The sequence below is a fragment of the Pararge aegeria genome, chromosome 9, assembly GCF_905163445.1.
Source record: "Pararge aegeria chromosome 9, ilParAegt1.1, whole genome shotgun sequence".
Lineage (NCBI taxonomy): Eukaryota > Metazoa > Arthropoda > Insecta > Lepidoptera > Nymphalidae > Pararge > Pararge aegeria.
Genome location: NC_053188.1, coordinates 7,024,455 through 7,041,480, shown reverse-complemented (window position 1 = coordinate 7,041,480; position 17,026 = coordinate 7,024,455). Strand labels below are relative to the sequence as shown.

The 17,026-nt window shown below is 32.2% G+C and overlaps 1 protein-coding gene across 48 annotated transcripts in view; it reads left to right on the top strand.

Moving 5' to 3' along the window:
• The window catches only part of LOC120626601 (glutamate-gated chloride channel), a 131,604-nt gene extending 123,909 nt beyond the window's left edge, over window positions 1-7,695 (top strand). For 5 of the 48 annotated variants that reach the window (XM_039894159.1, XM_039894180.1, XM_039894170.1 and 2 more), the window contains 7 exons: window positions 600-752; window positions 2,160-2,374; window positions 3,930-3,980; window positions 5,088-5,150; window positions 5,265-5,267; window positions 5,490-5,600; window positions 6,355-7,695. In XM_039894159.1, the coding sequence (XP_039750093.1) occupies window positions 600-752; window positions 2,160-2,374; window positions 3,930-3,980; window positions 5,088-5,150; window positions 5,265-5,267; window positions 5,490-5,600; window positions 6,355-6,501 (743 nt within the window). In that variant the 3' untranslated portion in view covers window positions 6,502-7,695. Of the gene's footprint in view, window positions 1-240; window positions 394-599; window positions 753-2,159; window positions 2,375-3,929; window positions 3,981-5,087; window positions 5,151-5,264; window positions 5,268-5,489; window positions 5,601-6,354 lie in introns of all 48 variants that reach the window. The other 43 variants (XM_039894198.1, XM_039894211.1, XM_039894184.1 and 40 more) reach the window with 23 other exon arrangements.
• The last annotated feature ends 9,331 nt before the right edge of the window (window positions 7,696-17,026 follow it).

The window sequence follows — 17,026 nt, the reverse complement described above, 5'->3', positions numbered from 1 at the left end:
CTCGTACACTGTGGTACACAACACGCATTACTCCTGCATACGGGAACGTAGTTTAGAAGTTGGTTTTGTTACCGTAACTGTAAATAATTTACAAGGCCACTGAATAGAGTTATTTAGAATATGTCAAAACATTATCATAACCAATAATTGCATTGTTTAACTGAATACAACACATGACATATTTTCAAAGTGGACGTGTTGTATGACGTTCAATCGTTACGTATAATATTAACTTCACAGGTAACTACAGCTGTCTAAAGGTGGACCTTATTTTTACAAGAGACCGAGCATTCTACTTTACCACAGTATTTATCCCTGGCATAATCCTGGTGACCTCATCCTTCATCACATTTTGGCTGGAATGGAACGCAGTTCCGGCTCGTTCCATGATAGGTAAAATTGGCTGGCGAATGGAATGTTCTCGGTCTTGCATCTCACTTTGTAGATGTGGCTGCAGCTGTTCATAACACGCTAACTCTTCTTCTCGCAGGATTCTTACGCTTACCATTTGGCAATATAGATATACTATTGTAATGCCAAAGTTTTCATACGCTTTATTTATTATAATTTTATTATTATATTTTGCTTCACGTTTTTAGGTAATTACAGCTGTCTCGAAGTGGATCTAATCTTCACGAGAGATAGATCATTTTACTTCACTACTGTTTTCATTCCGGGCATCATTTTGGTGACATCATCTTTTATCACATTTTGGCTGGAATGGAATGCAGTACCTGCTAGAGTTATGATAGGTTAGTTTTCTTAATTTTTTATATCAATCAATATCAGCAATTAAACTATCCAGTTATGCAAAAGTCTTCTTCTTTTACAAGTACAATTAGGTTTGTGATCCCGCCAATTAGCCTACCAGCAAATGTGGTATTAGCTGGTACACTAATTTTCGTTTTAACAATTCGTAACATTTGTATGGGAAAAAAATCTATGGATCTTTAAATTTGTATCATTCTCTTAAAAACAAATTTAAGCGCATTTCTCTTTTATTATTTGTTTGAACACTTAACGTTAAAGCATAAAAGAATAACTAGAAAAACATTATTCTTATTTTTTTTATATCTTACTTTTTCAACAACAACATTCACTGTTCAGACTGTGGTATCAAGCAACTCTTTTGAAATACCCATGTCATTTCCTAGGTATGTGAAAATTAAGAGCTTGTAGTTCAGTTTTATTAAGTAGGTTCTTTTTTATTATAATAAGCACGTCTTTTAAAATCCTAATGCTTTTCAAATGTATATTGTCTAACTTTGCGAAATTTTAGAGGTGTTTTTTAAACCAAATAACATTCTTTAAAATTCACGCAAACCTAATAGTATTTATCTACCTATCTAATGAGAATATTTAATAAAATTACGTAAAGTTAGATATTTTAGTAATTACCCTAATCAGATACCACGAAGCTTTATTATTAAAGCACTTTTATTATATTAGTCAAGTTTTAAGTTTTGCATATTATTTAGCAGTACCTACATAAGTATATCAATTTCAATGAATATCCTGCGTAACTAGTGGTAAGCCATAGTAAGCGCTTGCTAAGCCCCAATTAGACTCGTCAAATAGATCTTCATCTTAAATATATCATTAAAAGCCCTACTGCAGTATACTAGTGGCCGCTTTCAATAGTATGGATCCTACTTTGCTCTGCTATTGAGTAACAATTATTTTCATTAAATACATAACATTGTTTCACTGCAGTAACATCTCTCCAAATAGAAACCCGAAACAGTGAAAACAAATTTCTTAATAGCTAAAAATAGGTTTCGTTGTTAAAAAGATTTTGGTGACCATTTAGGTTTAATATTCAAAAACCGATAAATGAGCAGTTGCCTCGTATCACCGTTTACTGGGTTGGTTACACGTTCATCCGTCATTTGTCGTTGATCTCTGACTTACATACTCGTAGATGCGTGGTTCGTTTTAGCTAATCGGTGTTTACTTGAAAGTAAAGTATCAAATGAAAATCTTACTTACTGTAAGTCAAGTTAATACAGAATATTGTCAAAACAATATTACAAATAATCAGAGCAAAGTAGTTTTCTTCGTGCAGCCAAAATATCTACCTAAGAATCAATTAATACCTACGCTGGGATATTCATATAACAATAATAATGTTTCTAATAAGCAAATATTCTTTGACACAGGTGTAACAACTATGTTGAATTTCTTTACAACGTCCAATGGTTTCCGATCTACTCTACCAGTGGTGTCGAATTTGACGGCAATGAACGTATGGGACGGAGTTTGCATGTGTTTTATCTACGCGTCCCTTCTAGAATTTGTCTGCGTCAATTACGTGGGTCGGAAGAGACCACTACACAATGTGGTGTACAGGCCAGGCGAGAATCCCGTTACACAGGTGAGACGATTTGACCTAGTCACTCTCTTTCTTGTTATTTGTTTTGTGTTAAAGTGTGATTCATGCCATAGCAACGCTTACCGTGATCAGTTGCACCTCAGAAACTACGTAGGTATAAATAAGTTCGTGATTAAGATAATATGTTATGCAACATTTGTATTAGTGTATAAAATAATGGGATTTATTACAACCTCTGCATTATACATACCTACCTCATTACTCTAATGTTTTTATTATAATAAAATGTCGCATTAACTTCCATAACCAATAGTACTGCATTAAGCAAATGAATGTGGTGCATTCTTTCCGAACTTGGCTTAGCCACACAACCATGTGTTTCTGTGGATATGCTGAAGCCACATAAAGTACCTCCTAATTGATAAAAAATGTTCAGTATTACAAACGTTTAATTGATAAAAATATAGAACATATAAAATTAAATTACTTTACTTTGAAAATCACCTACTTAACCAATACGTTTAGTTATACCTGTAAGCTCTTCGAAAATAAAATTACAAATATCTAAACGTAGATATAAATTTAAAGGTTTGGTAAATTAATTATTACTATCTTAACGAATGAATGAATATAAATACTTATAGTTACTAGATTTGCTATTACTGTCTTTGCAATGTTTTCTTCCATCTTTATTATACTTTACTACCAAGGAAAAATAGACACAAACTTTTCAGAGCAGTTTATTCTGCAGGAAATGTTGTAGGAATCTTTATCGGCTGATGACAATGGTTATCGAATATCTCGAGAACAGTGGACTTTGGACGATGAAGTTTAGTAAGCAGAGTACATTTCTGCATCGATAGGACCGAAAGTGTATTTCTGAAAGATTTATTCCGAACTTGTCTTTGGTACAATGCCGTGTGTTTAGATTATATTTTTGGCAAAACGTTCTGTGAAACATCTGCAAAAATCATAGCATTAAATGCATTTCATATACTTGTTACGGAAAACTATCTGTGGACCACGTACATAAATTGGCACAGAATTGGCTCTTTTATTAATGTCTGTCAAAAAGTCCAACTTTTCGGGATACTCGCGAAATACCGTATTTAGCAATCAAACGATTGGGTACCTTTCACACAACATTAAGTACTTAACTTGTGTCTAATTTTTCTGGTCGTCTGAACTACCTTGAACCTAATTTCCTTCTTTATTAAGGCATGTTTTCTAAATTTCTAAAAATGCATGTGATTCTTGTTATTTCAACTAACACCTAACAAGCCGAGTGCATTTTTTTAGAATTTATATGTAATCATCAATACAAAGACTATTTTGTGTGGCCATAAACAATGTATATTATTTTGCCTTTACACTGCAAACGCTAGGTGTGATTTTATAGTTGAAAGTGGAAAACATTGCAAAGAATCTGTAGACGATATGTTGATAACAACGATGTGAAGACTTTTGTTATTTTGGATGTGTCAGTTCAATAGATGATGTTAAGCGTGGCCACATCAATCTAGTCTGTGTTCACTTTTGCACTCCAGTAGTCCATTAGTCACAAGTGAACAAATATGTCTGTATAATGTGTTCACAGCGACTGCCCGCAGTTCTGAGCAGAATTGGCATTATACTGGCCAGCCCTTTGGTAAGAACATTCGCCATTATCATTGGCACATTCCTGATAACGTGAGACTGTTATATTTCTTCGAGTGACCAAAAATTGTATATCAAAAGAATGCGAAAAGAAATATAACAGTGTAGGCCCATTAAAATCACAGCACGGATTCATTCAAGAAAGCATGCCTAGTCAAATGTTATTGTGTTCTATAGTTGCATAAATAACAAGGCAATTACTAACTATCAGAGTTATTTGTTATTTGTATAGTTGTATCATACACTTTATGTTACTTAGTGGTAGTTATTTGATCACATTAAGCTATATAATCACCTTCTCGTTATTATATTTATGTGCCCTTAAAGGCAAAGATATGCAAAGTTCCAATTAGGTATATTGATCAATAGCAAGATTTTTATATAGAATCGAGATTAGAACCAAGAAAACGAGTTGCTTTTACAGAACGTTGAAATTTTTGAATAATCTTTCACCTATTGATAAACCTATTACGATACTAAATTATGAAATCCTGGAGGTAAGTTAGTTTGAGGTGTGATGTTGGCAAATACTTTAAAAAAAATGTTTGAAAAATATTCGACATAATTGGTTTATTTTTTATTTTTGGTGCTACATAAGATTTTAGTAACTCAGTCTCAATATTTTAATAACCTACCTACTTATTATATTATAAAAATATTAAAAAAAAAAATTAAAAATGCGATTGCGATGCGAAGCATTGATTTCCAATATCGAACTATTATTTCTTGTCTATATGTTCTTGTCTTTTTGTAATCGAGTCAATTGATTAAAAAACTAAAATAAAACTACAATTGCAAAACTAGGAGCTAGCAAGGGACCAGATCTTCGAGATTTCGTAATTTAGTATACTAGAAAGGTCTCTAAATTCTTAAATCTAATGGTGTACTAAGTATACTATATATTGTTTAGGACACTACCTGTAACAACCAATTATAACATTTACTAATTGAAAATAGCTTTTGTATTTGAAATTTTACTTCAGTTTCAAAGAAATACGTAGCTTTCTGTAGTAACCATCAAATAATAGTGCAGCTTTTGCCATGTTTACATGTTCATAATATATGCTTCGGCTAAAGGAAACAATATTCATCCAAATAGGAGGCGATGGCATTCCTCCATTGGGCAAAATCTGAAACGCCCCAACCGGAGCCTAGCGGTGCTGTAAGTGACGTCACAACGCCCAAACATATTCCGCTAAACACCATATCATCTCAAATCTGATATCACGAAATCTAACGCATATTTTTTCTTTAATGCCACTTCGGATCGCTACAGCCTGTAAGTAGCCTATAGATTTTTAGTTTGTTTTGTTAACTATTTCTTTTCACTAACAAAAATTCCAGTCATTACTTCACTTCAATATACATTAACTTAGTTTGTTTATAGTAAACCGTAATTTTGACATATGCAGTATTTAGAAATATTATACTTAATCATTTAATTTGTGGAAAATTGTATATGATTCTTTACAAGCCTAATTAAATAATGAATTTACAACAGGGTGATAAAAAGAGAGAGTCAACTACGGCAGCAGATCTGGTGACGTGTACAGCGTGTACTGGTGCGCCCGGATCTTGCACACATACGGCCAACAATGGCGGAGTTTCTGAGGTATCTAAATTGTTCCCAGCTTCTAATAAAATAATAGTATACAGTTTGACGTTGTTTAACGAAAAGGATACTGACATGTGATAGGATAAGGCTTTACAAAGAAATAAGGCATTTGGTTGGATTTCTTTTCGTTTCACTACTTGACTAGGACTTGATTGTAGAAATATTTACAAACATCTATTTCCAGCAGTGGACATCCATCGTTTAAATTCATTATCAGCGTACCGATGATAATGAATTTCTGGCAGCTTTTATTTTCTCACTAAATAGGATAATACTTGATGCTGTTAATTTTTTTCTTTCAAATAACGTGCTGAGTTTCTTGCATGCTTTTCGGAAATAATCTGGTTGCTAAAGAAGTGGTTGATTCACTCTAAATAGGTTGACTAGACTTTTTACGTAAATAAAACTAAACTAAACAGAAAACAAAAATATATGTTCAAAATATTACATAATATCTAACCTTTACTCAAATGGAAGTGAATTTCAAAAACTATTGTTTCTATATACCTATCCAACAGGTTATCTTGCTCCAATTTGTGTTATCTTGCTTATGAATATCAGAAATTTCTATCTTAAAATTTTCATGCTTATTAGTTGGTTACGTCACAATTTTGTAATAACACCTTTTTACGTTACATTTTTGTTTCTTTTGTTTGATTATTATTTAATTTCTATTCACTTGCCTGTTGAATTGTGGTATCCGTATTTTTCGTTCGCCATCATCATTCATTTACAAAATAATTTCTTTCAGCCATGTTTCGTTCAGGTCCGTAAAAAGGAGCCTCCGCATCCAATTCGTGTGGCGAAGACGATCGACGTGATAGCTCGCTTTACCTTTCCCACTGCGTACGCCGTGTTTCTCATCTTCTTCTTCATACACTACAAGGCCTTCTCTTAATGCTGCATCCACACACCAGCTGTATTTTGTATATCGTATTACCCAGCTATCACATTGGTAAAAAGAAAACACAAGGATCTGAAAAATAATTTTGAAAAATTTGATTTCAAACACAGCAACAATTGATCGTATTTATTCAGTGTAGAAGTTGTATATAAGCTAAATATATAATATTTATACCAAAGAGGGATAAGTAAGGGCAGAAGACTCATTATTTTTAAGAAACATCTAAAGACATAACTAATGAGTCAATATTTATATCTGTTTTTTGAAGATTTGAAATAGGTTACAATGGACCAGCTACGGTATTTGGATGAAGATTTTGAAAGTGGAAATCTTAAGATAAGTTAAAGTGGGAACAATGAAAGATGTGGTCGCGAGTTTTCTGTTGTCCGTATAGTACGAGAAATCTATTTCAAACCTTAGACAAGACAGTCCATTGTAGTTAATTGTTTATTATAAGATGGTTTAAGATGTAGATTTTATATATGATTAAGATATGATATTAGTTCACATAAGATATAACGTATAAATATTAACACACATCCACATCCACATCTGTTGTGATACCTCCAAAATGTTGAAGTACCTATATCGCTTTTAGAAGTTTGTATGTTACCCTTGCTGTTCATATAATTTTAAATGTGAGTCAAATGTCACCAAAGAATTAAGTAGATTTATAGAATAAAGCTCAAATAGATATTTTTAGTGTTAGTCAATACTGCACTTTGTTTAAGCTTTCACAAAATAGATGTTTATTATTTAATTCCTTTGTATAAAACCATGAACATGCCTTCTATTTCTTCTCCAACTCATTGCAAGATATTAATTGTATATACCACACGAAAACCTACCAATACGTAACATATTATTTAAACTAATTATATTAGCTGTCTAACTAATGTGAATAGTAATTCGAAAACTATCATGAATATAGTATTTTGTGTTATTTTAAAGTTGTGCAATGTTTTGATTGTGTAAAATGCAAAGGCGTTATAAGCTCAAATGCTTATAGTAATATTTAAAATAAAAATAGATTTAAGCGCGCCTTAAATTTTATAAGAGTGAGTAGGTACACACTACACATAAATAAAATTAATGAATACAGTATTATAAATGTATCTAGTTATTACCTAAATAGTACGGTATCGGCACATTTCTCGCTATCTTTCAGTTCTACTAGATTTAGTTTATTTAAACCGCTTTGATTGCGGTTGTTTGTTTTAAATACATATTGGGAATGTAATTTATAAATAATTCAATATCAATACTAAGCGAAACACTACAGTAGATTTTTTTATCTGAATAAAATACATAATCGCAGGGATTTAAATAAATAATTTGTCCTTGTTATTTTTTAGGGTATATTCTGAGAACAACATTATTAATAGCTTTTTCGATCACAAAAAACGTTCGATTTAGTTGGTTTATATATTTAATTATATAATGGAAAAAAATGTAAAGCAAGTTAGTCAACAGTTTCTTGCGTGAGAGAAAAACGCCCGTAAATACGTTAACACTTTAGCAGGGCTAGCACGGACGGGAGATAAAAATTATATCCCCCGATTATATCCTCTGACAAGGGATATAATTAACGTGCCCACCTTGTAAATCACTGGAACATGGAATAGGAGAAGTTTACCCCCGTTTATTAATTCACATATATATTATTTGGATATTATTTCTATCTGTGCGCCAGTGCTCTGAGAGTTGATAAAGCTGTAGGAGAAGAAAGAGAAATTTATATCTTTCCCTGGCGATATAATTGCCCATGCTAGCCGTGCTGGGGTGTGATGATGATGATCTCTGGACACTTAAGCTTATTTGGATATTATTTCTATCTGTGCGCCAGTGCTCGGAGAGTTGATAAAGCTGTAGGAGAAGAAAGAGAAATATATATCCTTTCCCTGGCGATATAATTGCCCATGCTAGCCGTGCTGGGGTGTGATGATGATGATCTCTGGACACCAAGCGCAATATAATCGTAGTTAGAATTTTAAATATTACCAGGCCATAATTATTGAAAAAGTGGAGATGTGTCATCGGGCATGATTCCAAAAGTTCGCGATCTCTGTCTTCTGGCTCGCCGTTATCGCGATATAAAATCTGACTGGACTATTAAGCTGTATTTTTGTGTGAGCGTTGACTGTGTTTACAGACATTAACAAAAAAACCGCTCGTGTATTTTGATTACGCACTTAGTAGTCCGGCGCGGGCAGAAGCGCGATGAAGTGAATATCGGGAGAGCGGTTTCATATATCATCTCCAAATGCATTCAATTAAACGAAACCTAAACAAATAAACTGGCCCATGCCCTGCGTAATTGTCCCAATTCTGTTGTTGGTACACAAATTCTAAACGTAAAGAATCATAATCAACAGTTTGCATTCTATTCGACAAGGAAATGTGAGAATAAATTTTATTTATTTGTGTAGGTATTGTAGGCTGCTCCTTTGGAGGATAGAGTGCGATTATGAATGCCTATACTTTTTGTCCATTTTGTATTAGACTGTTATATACCTTGTAGTTAGAGCCTAAGGCTTCTTATTCCAATTGATAAAAATGTTCAATTTCCCTATCGTGTCAACGATATTGCCTTTTGCTTATTCATAAAGAGGACCAAAGAGTCAACTTTTGGTAAATGTATACCCACATACCTAAACTAAATAATATTATTATATTATATAGATAAATAATTATTGTACCTAATAAGGAACACCTTTTGGCTGTGCTTAAATATTGTAAATTAAATTGTATAGTATTATATAATTACGTACTAATATTAATATACCCTACGTTTCTGTCCGTACCTATTTACTTTTTTTTGCAAAGAGAAGAAATTTGTAGGAAATGAGTTACCTGCAACCTAATCCTTATATTCTGATACCGTGAAAACACCAAAAGAAGATTCTTAAGTGGGTATTCCATAGGATTAAAAGCCTTAAAAAATATCGCCTACTTATTTAAATATAGCTTGCTGATTCATTTATTTAGAAAACCGTAAATAATACTCTCTATTTATTATACGTAAAATTGTTTTATTATACTGGTAACGTTACTAGATACAACGTTTTTAGGCTTTTTTTAAGTACATATAGCTCATATTTAGGAATAATTAATGAAACTATGATTAAATGTGATCTGAAGGATAATAGGGATTCCGAATGCTCGTTATGTCCTTAAAATTCCACCGTCCTTATATATATCGTTTAAAATAATCTTCAACCATCCAGACACAATCGTCAATACTAAGGTATTTGATATGGATAAACATGAAATAGTAAATTAATTCTTTTTAAAAGATGCAGCAAGCTATTACACGAGAGAGTTACCTTTGAATAAAGATAAATATATTTATTTAAAAATCCTCTATTGTTACAGAGGTTTACTATAATTAGTAAATTATAATATACCCATATATTATTATAAATTGAAAAAATAATGATAAAAGAAACAATATAGGTACATAAAGACAAAAATGGTGCAAGAATATTGCTAAAAATATGAATATACACTGCGTATTATTCCATTTACTGGTACAGAAGGATGCACAATGTCCACAATCGCTAGGTACTAATTATTTGGCTGACAGGCCAGTAGAGTATTTAAAAAAGAACCATTCCCAATTTTATAAAATATAATATTATTGTTGTTCGACGTGATACTATTTTAATTCGCAATGTTCTAAAATATAAGATAAAATAACATATCATTCGCTTTATAAGATACGAAAATAAATAAATTGTGCTATATTCTGTTAAAAAATTACAAAAATTTATAGATATTCTGGCGTTGTTTAAAACCAAGTTATTGTTATATTATAAATCTATATCTATTAGCATAATTTAAGCTTCTATTGTAATATATGTTTTACAAATATGAATTATAATAGATTTCTATATTTAATTTGTTATTAAAAAAAACTATCGCTGATTTTATATAATTCTTTGAGTGCCACTTCCGAAACTGTATTATACTTTATTGCGAAAACTTTTTGTATATTCTAGAACAGCTCAATATTATTATAATTATATTAATTCTATCCATGAAATCAAACTCTCATTTTTTGGTTATAAAAGTATTTACGAATTTGACACATTAAAAAAAAAAGTGCAATAGGGTATTACATACTACAAATTATTAAAGCCATTGGAATAATTTCTAACACCGAATGCTTTTTATTATTGTTGATAAGACAGAGATGGCATTACTATTTTAGTGACGTAATATGCCAATAAAATCACCGTCAGAATAAATTACTATTACCTACTTAGGAAAAAAGCCGAACTTGCCGCTTACACAAAAGCAAGGTATAATATTATTTAATCAATATAAATAAAACATAAAATCAATTTAAGTTTGATTAGCGTGCAATACCCTATTTTTTGACTATTTAGAATAGAGAAATAGAATAATAACCCGAAAGAATTTGCCTTAAAAAATGGCAAATGTTTCGATTAGACTATTTTAAAACGTTAATAAGCCTGCGTATCGTTTGCAAAACAAACCTCAAGTAGGTAGGTACCTACTTAATCGCAGGATTTTTTAAACGTACCTTCATTATACCTTCAATAACCTAAAAGTATTTTTTATTATTAAAATTAATTGAAAAAGAAAAAAATAATGGCTAATTGTTTTATTGGTAAGTTCAATCCTTAGAAACAGATGGTAAAGTATAATTACTGGTTAAATGCCCCACGGCCTGTCACTGGTATGCAAATACTAGTATACCTACTATACCGCGGTACAGTGACGGTACGCACTATAATACTAAAAATAGGTACCTACTTAGATAAATCAATCAACTTATTAATTATAATTGCTATGACATACATTATTTCTATTTAATTTAACTTTTAATTTATTTAACTGTAATATTTATGCTGGTTCACAAGAATAAAATCAGCCGAATCTAGTTAGTCATGTTAGATACAACACATAATTTAAAACAGAATTTTATAACAATGTAAGTAGGTGAGTGTGGCAAAATTGCAATTTCACTTAGGTGTTTTGAATTATATTGTTATATGCTTTGCCAATGTGTAGAAGTTGTATTGAGGGTTTAAAAACCGGTTTTTTTGTAACGATGAGATGCATTTTGAGAACGGAATGAGTACAAGCGATTTCATAAGTAGAAAAGATCGGCTTAACCAGTTCGTATTTGAGAACGAAAATCACAGTAGGTATCATAAGCTGTTTTCTTGATAGCGTTGACTGGGTTGTTTGACCGCTTGTGTAACAACACCTCGCACTTACCAGTCGAGTGAGGCACGTGGGCATGCGTCATTTCTAACTGTTAACCCAGTGTAGAAGTGCAGGTTCTGATCAAAGTTTTTTGATATATCGTTCCCAAATCTGTTATCTCAAACTAAATTAAAATTATGCAATCGGTTTCAAGCCCTCATCGTTAATAAGCTCCCAACGGGCTAAGTAGGTATGTTACCATGAATTTTTCTAATATACTTAATTAGATCTTAAGATTACAATTATTATGCTGTAACTTGAAAACAATAAAAACAGTAGTTATACATTATACTACGTTTAACAAACGGCTTCAGCTAAGTTGTTTATGATAATATTACGAATAATGTACCTAGGTGCACATTAAATAAGATGCTTTATTTATCATCATTTCGGGTTCTGGAGTCATGGTTAAATTTTATATTTTATATAATGTTATTAATTTGGTACTTACATCCCTTTAAGAAATGTTTAATATATAAAAACTAGATTGTAAAACAGGTGCCATTTTTTCCACTAACCAGGCGAATACATGCCATTTTTGGAACTCTGAAAACATTCTCTGTAAAAATACAGCAACCGCCGAAACACCAACAATTATTACCCATACCAGCTTTCAAATCAAACACACTTTATTGTCACCAAATACAAAAAAAACACACTGAAATAAAGAAATAAAAGGTACAATAGGCGGCCTTATGACTCGAAAGCGTGAAAGGTTTCGAATTTACAAAATTACATCATCTGTATAAGTTGTACACGAAAATCATTTTATAAATCGATGAACGCCGGCTGCTGGCAAGAATATGCATGACTAATGAGTGCAGCCGCGAGCTCTGAACAAGCGATATAGGAGCACGATCGATCCGAGCGTTCGTGCGTGTAACGTATCTGTCCACTCGGACTCAAAAACTAAAATTATCGTTTGTAAACCCAATTTACAGACAACAATTTTTTTCTTTATATTTAACCTGAACAACTGAAGAGAAACAGCCAAAATGCGTTGCAGATGGAATGCCATAGCTGAGAGCTGGTTCAAAAACAAATACTTATATGTTCAAACTGAGGCAAAATGCGCATGCGTCTCAAACTGACACAACTTTCCGCGTGTTATTCTTGGTTCATCGATGGACGTCTTTTGATGTTGTTTTCAAAAAAGGTCTCATACATTCGTTTTTAAAATTAGTTTAACCCGTGAGATCAAAATAAAACACCGGTGTCGCTGTGCGGTGTACAGCTTTAGTTTGCCAACGTCCATATTATGATATAGTTGACACAATTGAGGGATTCGCCTAAGATTTGAACAGAACTTGGAGTTGTTATTAAGGTGGTCTGGCCCGGTAATAGCAATAGTACTTCATTTATAAGGCTCTTGGGCAACTTGGGCTTTATAATAGAGCCTATTGATACTTGGTAAGAGTAAGTACTATTTTATTCATTTAAGCCAGTGGTTTTCAACAAAGCTTTCACAGAGCTTATCCAAATTCCAAAACTCCAAATCATCTTAGAATTATAACTTAATTTGAAATTTCAACACCAAGAATCCCGCCCTCCTTTTAGTGACGCTAGCAGTCGACATAAAAAATACTTTTTTGTTGTACCTACTATTGAAACAAATTGCATTTACCAGTATCATTCATATTTCTAAGTAAATACGCGATATACATTTACTTATTTCCTTCCAAAGAAATACTAGATTGTATATATTTTTACTACTATTAATTACGCTATCATCTCTTTGGTGACGGCCTCCCTTAGCTCCGTCATGCCCCTTGAATTCTCATCCACTCTGTACCTTTTTATTTCTTAGCAGCAACTCAATAATGGCGATAAGCGGCTGTAGTTACAACATCGATAATGGGGAACAATTGTCTAAGTATTCAAACGCTTAGTTACTCCACCAGTAAACTACTCACTCGTTGGAGAGAACAAGCACCCACCCACCCACATATTAAACTTACTTTTCAGAAAACGGAGCTAAGTACCTATTAATGCTCTTTGTATAGTATAAATAATTAGGAAGCTTTCTAGTTTGTTATCTATGACCCATTGTCATAGACTTTAGTTTCTCGAAGTTCAAAATATTGTTTATTGGCACCAACAAGGAACCAAGCTTTAAACCTTGGTATCAAACGGTTTTATTATTGTTTTCAATAAGTATGTGTTTTTTCAAAGATGTTTTGGAGGAAAGAGGGAGATAAGGTTACTTTGTTTTCTCAAGCGAGAGACTCCCCAGTTTTACCTACTGAGGAAGAATTCAATCTCTTCAAGAAGCAAGGCTGCAACTTTGTGTGCAACCACCGTTTTAGCTCCGTGGGACCCTAACGTCCATTGGACTTCCGTTCTCATTACCTCTTGGGCCATGCAGTTCGTTTTTGCTCTAGACTAGGCTAATTACCAAACTTGTGCTTAGGCATCTCTTAGGGATCATCTGTATTCTTAACAGCTGCTCGAAAAAGGCGGTCAAGAAAAGACATGCATCCTAATTCCTTCTTCACCTTTTATTGTGTGAGTGCGCATGATTCTTATGTGATGTGACAAGAATATGTAAATATTATTAAATAACTGTACCTAATTAATGTTGCTAAATCGATTACATGTATGCAAATGTTTAAACCAGACTAAATCTTTCCATCCTTTTCCGCAGGGAACGTTTCGAATACGATATTGGACTATTTTAAGACCCGTAAATTTCGTATTGTAAAGTCTTTTGTGTACAATCGAATTTAAAGCAATGTCACCACCTTCTTTAATCCTCATAACATCTTTGTAATTTTATTAAATTTGAGTCCATGTTTACAATAGTATTCCGTCCATTAGTACCTTTATAAATTAAATACGCACTTAATTATATTGTTGAGATGACACTGCCGATTTTCAAAGATATGTTGTAGAGTACCTGCAACAATGCAAGAAAATGGTTGTATCATTTCAAGCAAGATGCAGCTAATCTTTGTTTTTTTACCCCGGTATATTATATTATCATATAAATCATCAGGCTAAAACTAGCATCAAGAGGGTCCAGGAATATAATAAACGTATTAAAAAGAAAAACAAATTAAAAGAGTCACTCCATAGCGAATACTTTCGAAAAATGACTAGTAATCGGTGAGATATCCCTTTTATGAATTTCCCTTCGTTGGATCACAATATATGGACACATATTGCTGCAGTTTCTACACTATATGCTGTTCATACACATATCTCTTAAATAAACTAAGTTAACAGGTCTAAAAGGAGTCCTTTGTGCTGTCAACAAACACTAGTACACCTGTTTGCATTAGTTTGAACCTGCCAATTTAGTTTAATTAAGAGGTTCATTTTATAAATTGATAAGATAAGTTTTGATTATGTATACTTTTGAAAATTTTAATAGTGCAAACTTTGTAGGTTTGTTCTTGCCTACCTACTTTTTATCAATTTGTTTATAGTCAAATTGCTAAAACTGTTCTATACCTATGTACCTACTTAAATTAAATCAGTAGTTTGAACTTCGAGAGTAATAAATATGCAAAATCAATAAAACTTTTGCTTCAGTTTTATTACTTTTCTTAGATACGCAGCGAAAATATAGGTAATTATTAGGTAATTATTTTATAAGTAGATAGGTTCTAGAAAATAAGATGCACGAAAAGACATTAGTGAGAAAAATATATAAGATAAAAATCAAAAAGCATAATATTTTGCTTTGCATTACTCTTCATATCTAATATAAATGGTGCCAATTCTTTTGTGCACAAATCTCTAAATACTCAACCTAATTGACAACCTTAAACCTAAAATTAGTGTTATGCTTGTCTATGGGAAAAACTGTATAGTGCAGCACTATTTTTAGACTTGTCAGTTTAATTGAGTTTTTTGTGTACACCGGAATCGGAATCAATAAATTTAAAACAGTTAAAGTAATTTACAGCGTTGGCTACGGTCCCCTAGTAGTACGGTTAAATTGATTACAAAACTTTTTGACAGATAATGAACCACGCCCTCATTATTTTTTATCTATTTTATAGTAGGTACCTACTTATTTTATATCCATAGTACTTATAACAGGATGTTTTGTATAATTAAAAGCCAGATTGCGATATTGCATGGTTATAAAAAACGATTAAATAACATTAGTTGCACAGGACAATACATATTATAATACACAATATTATTGACACTATAATGTCTGGACTCCAATTTGCACGGTACCGCAGACTTAACATTGGTTTAGCCGTGCCTTTTATTTTCAAATTGGTAATAAGTTCCAGGCATCAAGAATATTCGTTCGAGAAATCCAATATTCAATTAAGTATTATTTAACTGGTAGGTATTTATTTTGCCTTTCTGGTCCGCTCGCTAAACTTACATAAGTACTTGCTACATTATTTTTTACGTGCACAGTGGACTGTAACAAAATTATTTTGAAACATATTTGTAAACAAAAAGAAAATATTTTACGAAAATTATACCAATTCACTATGCATTATAACATTTTAGGATTTACTTAGGAAACGGTTTTTCTTTTATGATAAGCTATTTATATAGTCAAAATCGGTAACTACCTACTTATATATAATTATGTAATGTTAAAGATTTTCAATTCACGCATAGCCTTGTGTAAATAATTGATGACTGGATGTCAAATTGTATGTTGCATTGTAAATAATTTTTAAATATAGTATTTATTATTACAATTTTCAAAATAAATAAAACACAATTTCGGATTAAAGTATGCTTGTTATTTTAAGGTACTATGCAGATCGGTCTGCAGTCTGACTGGTTGTGGCTTTTCTTCACTAAATTGCATTTTTTTTATAGTACAAATGCAGAGCGTTTGCATAGACCCTTAAACCTCCTTGAAGACTAAATTTCACAACAATCTTCTTCTTCTTTTTTTGGCTTTTAAGTGTTACAAATCAGCACGTTGTACTTCGCCAATGTCACGTACAGTTGGAACATCCCCAAAGGTGATTACCATAATAGATATCTAATATTATGAGATGCCTTGTTTTGGTAAACCTCCATTTCTAGTGTATATTTGTGTGTTGGTGTACATCAAAGCGTTTTAGCGCTTCGGTACGAAACCACGTAGATACAGATTAGAGTAATGGGTTTTATACCCCTAAAAGGTTAGCCCGCTACCTTCTTAAAGTGCATCATCACTTAAGTGCTAGGCTGCGACAGGCGAGAAAGCAGTCAAGGGCTAAGTGCTTAACTTAGTGAAAGAAAAATTATATCAGCGACTTATATGATAGAAAATCTTTTACATCTCACTATCTTTCTTGCACATGAATTGCTT